The sequence below is a fragment of the Acipenser ruthenus genome, chromosome 28 (assembly GCF_902713425.1).
Source record: "Acipenser ruthenus chromosome 28, fAciRut3.2 maternal haplotype, whole genome shotgun sequence".
NCBI lineage: Eukaryota > Metazoa > Chordata > Actinopteri > Acipenseriformes > Acipenseridae > Acipenser > Acipenser ruthenus.
In genome coordinates this window covers 18,544,733-18,557,014 of record NC_081216.1, presented here as the reverse complement: position 1 = coordinate 18,557,014, position 12,282 = coordinate 18,544,733, and the positions used below count along the sequence as shown (strand labels likewise).

General features: G+C 37.5%; 1 protein-coding gene across 1 annotated transcript; it reads left to right on the top strand.

Moving 5' to 3' along the window:
- Nucleotides 1-1,836: 1,836 nt before the first annotated feature.
- On the top strand, nt 1,837-11,035 carry LOC117434446 (cathepsin D-like). The gene is made up of 9 exons (XM_034056993.2): nt 1,837-2,023; nt 3,782-3,938; nt 5,671-5,794; nt 6,065-6,183; nt 6,267-6,466; nt 6,802-6,924; nt 7,625-7,769; nt 9,931-10,029; nt 10,446-11,035. The coding sequence occupies exons 1-9, from the start codon at nt 1,962-1,964 to the stop codon at nt 10,605-10,607; spliced, it is 1,191 nt and encodes a 396-aa protein (XP_033912884.1). The 5' UTR covers nt 1,837-1,961; the 3' UTR covers nt 10,608-11,035.
- Nucleotides 11,036-12,282: the final 1,247 nt, after the last annotated feature.

Genomic DNA, 12,282 nt, shown 5'->3' with positions numbered 1-12,282 from the left:
ATACTTATGCTTTACATACCGTAAAGCAGAGCATTAAGAGAAAAAATTGATTCAAACTCATCAGTGCCCTCTTGAGGTCAGACTTGTGTACTGTATTTTAACCTTTGGAAATAACAGCGCAACTGTGCAGATATGGCCAAAAGTTTTGCATCACCTTGAACTTTAGGATTGAGACCAAAAAAAAAGAAAAAAAAGAGAAAAACTGTATGACCATATTTAACATCATGTAATCAAAGAAACTATAAAATGACATCGCAAAAGTCTACTGGAAGCCATAATAGTAGTACAGTATTTTATGTTAGATATGTTTATGTTTTAAAAGTTTTTCGTTAAGTATATGGACAACTACAAAGCGGTATGTAATTCAATATGTTTCATTCGACTTTATGAAGCAACATTAGTTCATAATATAGGGTGACGCAAAGCATTTGGCCATAGCTGTATACTGCAGGCTTTAAAGAATTCATCACCATGCCTTACCTCTCAACTTTCTCACAGGTCCCCTGTCATTTTCCTAACTTTCACTGGTATCTTTTGTTACTGCCCGTTTCCAAAGGGGTGTTTTGATCAACCATTATCCTGCCAGGAGAAACCACAGTGGCATTGTTTTGACATACTCCAGCACTGGGGAATTAGATCAAACATTTATTCTTGGATCAACCCTAAAATAAGTGGTTATTGCAAACCAGGTGGATTTACTGCCACTAAAATGCTGAGTATAGCTAGTTCAACTCTATCCCAAAGATAACTGTCACTAATTGGAAAACACTACTGCCACAATTTGAGATTGAATTATGTTCTGTGTCAATGGATTGTTGCCTTAAAAATATACTAAAGTTCAAGAAAGTCAGCAGCTGCTAAATGTGTGCAAATGTTGAATGTGCTAAATATTCATCATATGATTTCAGAAATCCTGCATCAGCATGGTTAATATCAACAGGAAACATTTGTATTGGGTTTGTACCTCACGTGATTTTTCCTGTGTAATAGCAGGAAGTAATGTTTGCAGTCTGGACACAAATTGATTTCATGCAGGTCAACATGCGCCTCAGTACTGACTATACCCTCTAATTATACTCTCATTTAAAAAGTGATCATGCTTAAAAACAAAACAATGCTATGTGGTTTGTATAACTGTTGTTATTGTACTGTGCTTTAGATTAAATGAACAAAGGGTCTGTTGAAATAGGGTATTATTTAAATCTGAAAAACAAAATCAGACTCACTTGGAGATTAGTTTTAGAATGTGTTACAATGTTTTTATTCACACCTGCACTAAAATGAGCTAATTATATTTGGCAAAGGATAAAAAAAAATAGTAATTTAATTTATAAGTTGCACCAGGTGACTTAAAGATCTGAGACACCATACAAGTTTGGGGTCTCCGTAATTGAGTCACTTGACTCCTACTTATGTAGAATATAAAGCAGGCATTGTAAGTTAGCTGTAGAATTAGGTCAGGTGCTTGTTTTATTAACCACAATTGGATAGCAGCGCCCAAAGAAGAGGTACTGTCCTTAAAAAACAAACTGCCCACCAAAGGTACTGTTGGCTGGACAGCGTTTTTACCAAATAGCAGATAAAGATGAAACAATTGAAACAGTGAACATTTGTCTGACATAGTTTTGAAATGTGCACTGTACATTTTGCAACATGCAGACCTTTTGTTTGTTGTTTACTGTAAATGCCGTTGGCAAACTACAGTATTGCAAAATCCGCGGAGATTGTAACATAACCAGCAACACTTCTCTGCAACTGAAAATGGGTAAGCTTGGGTGGGAGGTGACTTCTAAGTGCTTGCTGGCGCCGCACCATCACATGACTGTTTGCACTATTAAGGTCAGCTGACTGTGAGCCAGTGCTTAGAGTCCAACGAAACTGCTTTGTCATTGTTTAGATACCATACAGGGTACCAACGTTTAGCGTTTTGCACTGACAGCCAGAAGGACAACAACAACATAATGAAATTCTCGTATATAATCCTGTTTGCTGCCTTTATCGCGACCACCAATGCTATTGTCAGGTAAGCATGTCATTCACATGCTGCCGTTGCAACGCAGCAGCAGTATTATTTGAATGCAATGAAGAGGCACCAACACGTTTCTAGCACAAATAAATCAAGTTGTGTTAATCATTACATGTACTAAAAATCGAATTGACCTTTAACCATATTCTGTGCAAATTAGGGCATCCACCGTTATGTTTAAGTTGTAATTTTTAAAGCCATAAAAAAAACTGCCTCTGCCTCTCGCGCTGTGTACTGCATTATTAAAAGTTGTAAATTAAACAGATGTAACGGAAAACGCTGTAGACTTCGTCTTGCGGTATTTAACATTTGTTCTGTTGATTTACATGCAAGTCATTTAAACATTTTCATTATGTAAGCGTGCCAGTTTTATTCTGTTAATACAGACGTACTGATAAAAAGTTACAAATTCACTTCTGTTGTAAGTTGTATGTAAACCAGTATCACACAACGATAGTGTAAACTGCAGAGTACCATCAGATCAGTGCAATATTAATTTAACCAATGTATTTGAATTTTTAGGAATTTTAAAATTATTAATATTGTATACTGCAGTGGGACCATTCAGATACGTAATAACGTCAGTTGTACTAGCGAATAGGAAGAGTTTGTAAGAGTGTTGCTAAAAGATGGGTTTATTCATTGCATGTAGGGTGATTTAATTTCGTTGCAACGCAGTTCAGAAGCATTAATGGCGGTCAGAACAGATACATGGTGTGTTCTTGATAGCGTCTGGTGTCCTCCGGTGGAAACGGGGGCACCCATGCACAGCACATTCCAATGTCCACGTGCATTGGGTATGCCTTTCTATTATTGAAATATCCACCTTAAATCTACAGAGGGCATTTAAAAAATAAATAAATAAATAAAAAAAGTCCTCGAAACCACAGTGTGGTTTCTATCTATCCGCTAAAAATAACCTAAGTAGTTTCAAATTCCTCTTTCAGAAAATAATTAGTAATGCTTTGAAACTGGTGCCTGTTTCAATTGCATATTGAAAGAGAACAACATAAAAAGTAATTTTTCCATAATTAATTCACTAATAAGTTGATCATAACCTGTGTATATGACACTGGAGATTATCTTGACTGCAATGTCTGAGGCAACAATGACCATGTCCCCCCAGCAGTACAGAGGCATATGGAGGGGTTTAGTGCATAACCTAATAATAAATGTGACTTTTTAGAATATGGCACAAAGGCTTCACATAAACTGTTGTGTTCTATAGCAATGGCCAAAAGTGTTGCATCACCTAGAATTTTAGGATTGAGACATTTAAAAAAATAAATTAACATGAAACTACAAAATGATATTGCATAAGTCAACCGGCAGCCATAATACTAGTAGTACAGTATTTCATGTTAGATTTCGAAATGTCACATTTTAAAATGTCAGGTTTTTAAGTATATGGAAAACTACAAAGCGGTATGTAATTCAATATGTTACTGTAACATTATTCAGCAGGTTTCATTTCGACTTTATGAAACAAAGTTAGTTAATTCTATAGATGATGCAAAACATTTGGCCATAGCTGTATGTACCCTTTAACCTATAAACCTCATTAACTGAAGAGCTTAAAGCAGGCCAGCAGCCAGACTGATAAGTCTGGGCGCTTGGACCAAATCTTTTTAGTAAACATGTGCACATAGAGAATATGCACTTTTAACAATGTCTGTATACAGAGGGCTCTGTGTGCTGAAGTACTGAAGGGCTGTCGTATCCCCTGTCAACCTGCCCTTTTCTCCTTTTTTGAAGAATTCCTCTTAAAAAGTTCCGATCTCTCAGAAGAACTCTGTCCGATGCTGGTAGAAGTGTTGAAGGGCTGGTCTCCGAAGAACATAATTTAAAATACAATCTGGGCTTCCCTTCCAGTGATGGGCCTACCCCAGAGACTCTCAAAAACTATCTTGATGTGAGTAAAAAAAAAAAAAAAACGACATTGATGTGATCTAAGGGAGATGGATTGTCTAGTAGAAAGTGATGTTACATTTTACGCAATAAAAGTATTTTATTTTTGTAGCCATTGCTTTGTTGCGTACAGTAGTATACTGTTTGAGCCCTACTCCTTAATCAAACAAGAAAAGCCCTGTTTAATCTGCTTGCCTTCTGTGTTAATGGTGGTCATTGCCAGTAAATGTAGCCTTGTTTTGAGTTTGTTTCAAGAAATATGTTCTCATGATAACCACATTAGTGCTGTGCTGGTTATAAAATAAGTGTGGTGGTAAGGAGTGTTTTGTTTTTCTTGAAAGCTCTAAAGAGGGATAAGCCTGTTTATGAGTTACTGTTTGAGTTCTACAGTAGTAGTCATATGATGTGGAGCACTGGGCTGTTGCAGAGAGGTTTTCAGGTCATTGCTTTGTTTTAATGTCACCCTCTTCATTAAGTTAAAGATGAATAAACTATATTACTTTCTTAAGGAGTTACGACCAGTAGCCTGTGAAACCAAGCAACCACACACATCTATTTTTTTTTTTTTTTTTAAGCCATGCTGTTGTAAATCCCACTGTCTGCCAATTAGATCATACTGGCAGGGGAGCAGCTACTTACTAATTTAAAAATCCACGTAAAATGGCATGTTATAGCGGCTAAATCCAGATCTAGGAAAGATGTTTGCAGTAAATAAAGCAACATGGAGTGAACAGGCTTCCCCACCTCAACCTGCCTTTCAGCTTGCTGTTGCTGTTTGCTTTACAAGGCTATTAATTCATCATCACATGCTCTGGGACAAGGGCTTTGTTTTGCTTTGTTTAGTGTGTTTGCCAACAGAAGTCACAACAGAGTACTAACCCTTACAAAATAGAGCTGCAGTTATTAACAGTATATTAGCCATGGTTAACGTCAGCGTTGGCGCACTTAAGTACATGGGTATTTTGCTGTGTTACTGATTCTGTAGGTGTAGGGTAATATCAGTGCAAGAGAAGCAGAACATGATGAGATATATATTTATATTTGGAACTATTTTAAGATGCTTTAATACCATTGAACTTTCCATTTGAAGGCTTACAGAAAATGTGTTTTCCAACTTTTGCATTCTCTTGAGAAATAGTGGTAATGTCAACAGACATATGAGTATGCTGTGTGTTGCATACTGCTAGCGCCTGACCGCTTGCTGAAGTGTGCAGCTCAAAACCACATGTGGTCAACTTGCGTCATATCGATAGCAGGGTGCTTTAGTGTTAATGGAGCCACACACAGTTTAATGTCAAGGGGAAACGTTGTCAGCAAGTTTGACCTTTTTACTCCAGCTGTTTAAATAAACAATTCCCAAATCATAATGAAAACTGTATTGTTTTCTAATTCTATATTCTTTGGTACTGAAACAAAAGATAACTGCGATTCATTTTATATGGATGTCTCCCACCTGACTACTGGCTAGTTTCATAAAGGAAATGGTTATGATTGCCATTCAAGAAGTGACAGTTTGATAGAATCTGTATTTGTCATTTTCCATTTCACACACTAATACTCATTTATCTGCCCTACATGAGCAGTATCCTCATCCTGTCTAGTGGAATTAAGAAGTAGAGTCTCACTTCTTATCCAGTCCAAGGCCAAATGCCCTGCTGTCCAGTTTACAATACAGTTTAGCCTCTGTCTGTTACATGTACAGTGTTGTCTGATTTGTCGAATCTGTGTCCTTCCAGGCTCAGTACTATGGAGAGATTGGGATTGGGACTCCACCTCAGCTTTTCACTGTGGTCTTTGATACCGGCTCTTCCAACCTGTGGGTGCCTTCCATCCACTGCTCGCTGACTGATATTGCTTGCTGTAAGTTGAATGTGAATGCTTGCCATTTTAAAGTGTGGTCATTCCAGATCAAGGTGGCCAAATTATGGAAAAAGGTGGTTATTCTGTGGCTGAAAGATAAAATGGAGAAAGGGCTGTGCCCCTCAAGGTCTTTTGGTAATCCCTCAAAAAGGTCATAAGAATGGACATTTTTGCAAAAGTCTGGAGCTGGAATAAACAACATACATGCATTAAAATTTAGATTTTCCAGTGCTTTCCCAATCTAACAGTCTTTTCTTCATTTCCTTTTAGTGCTTCACCACAAGTATAACTCTGCAAAATCAAGCACCTATGTGAAGAATGGGGCAGCGTTTGCAATCCAGTATGGCTCGGGCAGTCTTTCTGGGTATCTTAGCCAAGATACGTGCAAGGTACACAACAGCATGTGTTTGGTTTTAAACATTATCTTTTATTGTCCATAGTGCATGAGTAAATCCCTTTCTTTGTTTCTCAGATTGGGGACATTTCTATAGACGGTCAGGTGTTTGGGGAAGCCATCAAACAGCCTGGGGTGGCGTTCATTGCTGCCAAGTTTGATGGAATCCTGGGCATGGCTTACCCAAAGATCGCTGTGGATGAAGTGACTCCAGTCTTTGATAATATCATGAGCCAGAAAAAAGTGGAAAAGAATGTCTTCTCTTTTTATCTAAACAGGTAATGCTGATCCTTCAGTGAATCTCAACCTCTTTAGTACTTTCTTATTAAGACTATTGCAGTATTTTACAAAATGTATTTTGCCAAAGCAGTGGCGGTATGTAATGTACAAAGTGTACTATTTATATGAAGAACTGGGGAGATATCTTATAATGCAAGTGAATGCCGAAGTTTCAAAACATTGTAACTGGTTATACACAATATATGTGATGAAGTTCATTTTTCATACCGTCAGTGTTAAAGATTATATTAACAGTTGCTGTGTGCATCGCGAATTAACTTAATCTGTTTCATAGTCTTTTTTTGATATATGTCTAATAAATCTGTCATCTCAGGAACCCAGATACTCAACCAGGGGGTGAACTGCTGCTGGGGGGAACTGATCCCAAATATTACACTGGAGAGTTCAACTACCTGAACATCACACGCCAGGCCTACTGGCAGATCCATATGGATGAGTAAGTAGAGGCTTTATATTGTGCCAAAGCCATTTGATATAGAAACCATGTGGTTGGATACATAAGATTAGAATTAGGGGTGTAATTAAATAGTCTTAACATCTAGACGGTTTCTATTTTAGTAAGGAATATAAAGTCTTAAGCTGGATGAGTAAAAGTACCTTATACAGTCTTCCTGTTTGCATCTCTGTTTTATTGATGAACCCAGTATACACTTAATATGCTTTTTTAGTTTCCTTTTTTATTGACTGAAGCTTTCCTTTCTGATTCAACCTTGTTGTTTTTTTATGCTAAGTTTCAGTAAAAAAAAAAAAATGAACATAGCAGATCCACCATAATAATGTATGTCGTAGAAGCCCCAGATTCCACTGATTTGAAACATCTCATTCCAGCCCTTGCTCATATAAACAGCAAACATTAAGAAGGGGCAGGCGCTTTCCCAGGATATATATAAATGCTCTCTAGATGATACTGAGCTCTTGGCTGACATTTTCAGTAGTAAATCTAAAGCAGAATGGCACACCGAAACAGCGTGACTCAATGGATACTGACCCTTGGGAAAACAGGCACAGAAAACAACACTGTGTTCTTTAATTATTTAATTTACAGATTGGCTTTTCATTGATAGATTTGTATTTATTGAACACTTTTATTGTATTGGTGGTGTGATATTTAACAGTCTTGTGTTTGTTTTGTACAGGATGGGTGTTGGAAGCCAGCTGACTCTGTGCAAGGGGGGTTGTGAAGCCATCGTGGACACTGGAACCTCGCTCATCACTGGACCGTCTGCAGAGGTGAAAGCACTGCAGAAAGCCATCGGAGCTGTCCCACTCATCCAGGGGGAGGTATGACTGAAAGCAAAATGACCACATGCAGTGTGTATGTGTGTAATATACAGGGTGATTAGAAAGTTTTTGTTGGTGTGGTAAACTTACTTTGTAATCACCATTTTATTATATATATATATATATATATATATATATATATATATACACACACACCTCCAGGATAGAACTTTTGAACTGTGTGATTCACCGTTTTGTAGATTTCTGAGCAAGTTATTGAGTTAATAAAGCACAAAAGCATGTTTTAAATGTTATCTGATTAGTCCTGATAACAGTGATAGCTGTGTTATAAAATATGTAGCTAAGGTATTATAAGAAGCTATGCAATTACTATTTAAGATTTTACATAAATGGCTATCTGAAGACCTTGGGCAGAATTTATTTATTGTCATAAAGCTGGAGAAGAATGCAAGAAGATTTCCAAGCATTTGAGTATCCCTATTTCAATCATTGTTTCTATTATCAAGAAGTACAAGACTCATGGTACTGACACAATGCTCCCTTGGTCTGGAAGAAAGGTTCTTTCACCAAGAACAAGTAGAAGAGTTGTGAGGAAGGTTAATAACAATCTGAGATTGACTGCCAAAGATATTCAAAGTGAATTGGCTGCAAGTGGGACTGGGGTTTCCATTTCAACCATAGGTCGAGTATTGCATGGTGAAGGTCTCGATGGTCACAGGCCAAGGAAAACATCACAAGTACAATTGCTTACAAAAAGTTTGCAAAATGGCATTTGAATGGTGGATATAAGTTCTGGTCAAAGGTTTTGTGGTGTGATGAAACAAAAATCGAGCTATTTGGTCACGCTAATAGTTGTTACGTCGGGTGAGGCGTACAAAGAAAAGAACACCATACTTGCTGTCAAGCATGGAGGTGGTAATATCCTTCTGTGGGGCTGTTTTTCCTCTAATGGCACAGGACATTTAGTTCCAATACATGGTTTAAATTTATTCCATAGCATACCAAAAGATACTGGTCAATCTGAAACCCTCAGCTACAAAACTTGCTAAGGCGCAACTGGACGTTCCAACACAATAACGATCCAAAGCACACGTCAAAATCTACTTCAGAATGGTTAAAGAATAATAAAATCAAGGTTCTGGAATGGCCTAGTCAAAGTCCCGATCTAAATCTGATTGAGAGTCTTTGGTATGAGTTGAAGAAGGCTGTGCACAAGAGAAGTTCTCGGAATTTGAATGAACTGAAACAATTTTGCATTGAAGAATGATTAAAAAATCACTAATCATGCCAAAAGCTCGTTGACAACAAATATCCTAATTTGTTTAAAAGAGGTTATTGTTGCTAAAGGTGCCTCAACTATTAATTACATTTCTTGTCAGGTTATGAATAATTTTCAATGAGCATTTTTTGGAGTTTTAACATTAACTTTAATTGTTTTGTACTGAATATCCAGCTACTGGTAAGTGAGAAATGCATTAACCCTTTGCGGTCCATTTATTAACTGCGCGTCAGGCACTCCAGGTCTAATTAATTTTCACACGCGCAGTTAATTTTATACGCGCTGTTTAAAATGTATTTTTTTCCACAGTCAAACGGGTTTAAATGGCCCTGCATATCAACAAAGCACTCACTAGGCATCTCCAGCACCGTCCCACCCTTTTGTTTGCTATAGCGTTCACCTATGTAAGAAATAAATAATAATAATAATAATAGTCGTACATACCGATCGATCATCTCCGGATCACTCGTTTTATAACCAAACTCCTCAATAATGCGATCCAAGTCATTATTTTATTATTATAACATCTGAAAAAAGCTCTGCAAATGTCCATGATAGTCTCTGTGCGCTGACGCACTCAGCCAGCTTGTTTACTATGAACGCCCCATTATCTGATACCTGATACCATGTATGACTATTCATGAGATACGTTTTTTTTTTTTGTTTTGTTTTGTTTTTTTCCCCCGACTTGTCTCGGCTCCTGTCGCTCCCACTCGGCAATTGAATGGTTTTCTCGGCTTTTTCCGGAGAAAAAACGACTAAACACCCGTTTATTGCGTTGCTATAATGATGTCGGACCCAGTCCGACAAAGGACCTGTGAGGAATAATTGCAATGTCGGACCCAGTCCGACAATGGACCGCAAAGGGTTAACTGTGTAAATATCTTAAATGTGTAACAAAGTCAATCATTGTCTTTTCAGTACATGGTTGATTGTAAGAAAGTGGCCACTCTTCCTGCCATCTCTTTCAAACTTGGAGGTCAGACCTACACCCTGACTGGAGATCAGTACATCTTGAAGGTGAGCTGTTAGAAAGGTTTTCATTTGAGACCAAAGCATGGATCTGAGGAGTGGCACAAGAGGGCGCTGTACCATTGGTGTTGCATTTGGAAATCCCAAACACCAGTTACTAGAAATACCTGTTCTTTAATATGTAATGCATGGCCTAGTAAAATTAAGTTATAGTATATAAGAAATGTAGCTATAGCTTTATATAAACTGGACAATATACATACTATGTACGTTCACTAAAGAATATGTATGTCTTTTTCAAAGATTATTAAAGTCTTTGTTTTTCAGAAGGAACTGTGTTTTAATAAGGTTTCTAGACTATGGAATTGAAGAAAAGCAAACATATTTCATAGATGCATTTCAAAATGTATGACTTCATGGACCAGCTATGCTGACTTTGTTTTTTGCCTTTTCTTTTACCATAGGAAAGTCAAGCCGGCCAGACTATCTGTCTGAGTGGCTTCATGGGACTTGACATCCCAGCCCCGGCTGGACCTCTGTGGATCCTGGGAGATGTGTTTATTGGCCAGTATTACACTGAGTTTGATAGGGAAAACAACAGGGTGGGTTTTGCAAAATCGAAATAAATGTGAACATTTTCACAATCTGTGTGGGAGGGGGAAAAGAAATACTAAGAAATTGCACATGCATTGTTTCCATTACTCCACACACTTTAGAACCAGGTAGCAATATGTTTGCATTAAAGGTTGACCCCAGTGACTCCATTTATTGATAGATAAGTGCTTTTTCTGTTACTAAATGCAGAACAAAATAAAAAGTTCACTTCAATGTGAGTTGTGATTCAGGGCTCCATGCTGTTCTGTTTTTGGCAAAATATTTTAACTGAGATGAAGAAGATGATGATGATGCAACAGGTTTGTTTGTTTGGTTTTTTAACAGGAATGTTAGCAATGTCTAGTTTTAATGTAACTGCTATTACGTATCAGAAATCGTACCTCTTGATGTTGCAGCCTTTTTGTGTAATAATTGGATCTAAATAAATTAACAAGCTGGATTCACTTGTCTTTTTTTTTCCAATAAATAACTGTCCAGTAACTGAATGCTCCACCTGGAAAATAATACTTGTGGACATGGAGTTAACAACCAGTATGTAGTAAATGATACTGGGATTTTGTAAAATGACCAGTATCCTTTATAATCGGGTCCCTCACACATGTTATCTGCTATCTCCTCAACTAGGATTATAACAGTAACATCAATCTCTTTGGATTATTTAATCTCATCACTGCCTTGTTCGAACAAAAATGGGGGCTTTAGTCAGGGCCGGATTAATGTTGTATCATGAACCTTAGCTTGCAAGTCATTATATGGAGATGTATTATTTTTAAGCTCTGTGTAGAATCTGTATATGGACATGGTGTAACTCCTGTCAGTAAAGAAAGAAGGTAGTTTGAACCAGTCCAGTCATTTTTTACTATGGGCATGCATACTCTGAGCTCATAAAAGTAACATTGTGAATAATCTTGCATACTTTTACAACATGACTGGACTTTGGAATGTAAATCTATATTATTTAGCAGGAGATTGGAACCATTGTATTAATTGTAATTAAACTGACTGTTGGTCATTTTTTTCTCCAGAGCGTTGGGTTGATTGCAACTGATACTGGCTACAGTAAAACTGCAGTGCAATACCTCTCTATTACATTTTATGTGTTTGGAGTTGGGTTAGATTATGGACTCAGTTGTAAATGTTCTAAAAATATGTTCTTATTATTATTTGTTTATTTAGCAGACACCTTTATCCAAGGCAACTTACAGAATCTAGGGTGTGTGAATTATGCATCAGCTGCAGAGTCACTTACAATTACGTCTCGCCCAAAAGACAAAGTACAAGGAGGTTAAGTGACTTGCTCAGGGTCACACAATGAGTCAGTGGCTGAGCTGGGAGTTGAACTGGGGACCTCCTGATTACAAGCTCTTTTCTTTACCCACTGGACCACACAGCCTTTTCTTACTTCCTGTTAGTATAACAACATTCTCACTGTTTTGATCATATTGTTTTCCAGACGCTACACACTGAAGTCCTTCAAATCTAGCCACAACACTACAAGTTTAAGGACATACTCAATTTTCTCTCCCCATTCTTGTTAAAGGTAATAGGAACTCATTTTACAATGGGCAGCACAGAACATGGGTGTATGACACAGGAGGGATCCTATAACTTGGTATACAGGAAGTGAACTCAGTGTATGTCCTGTGTTTCCTTTATGGATTCAGAATATTTTTTAAGCCATATTTG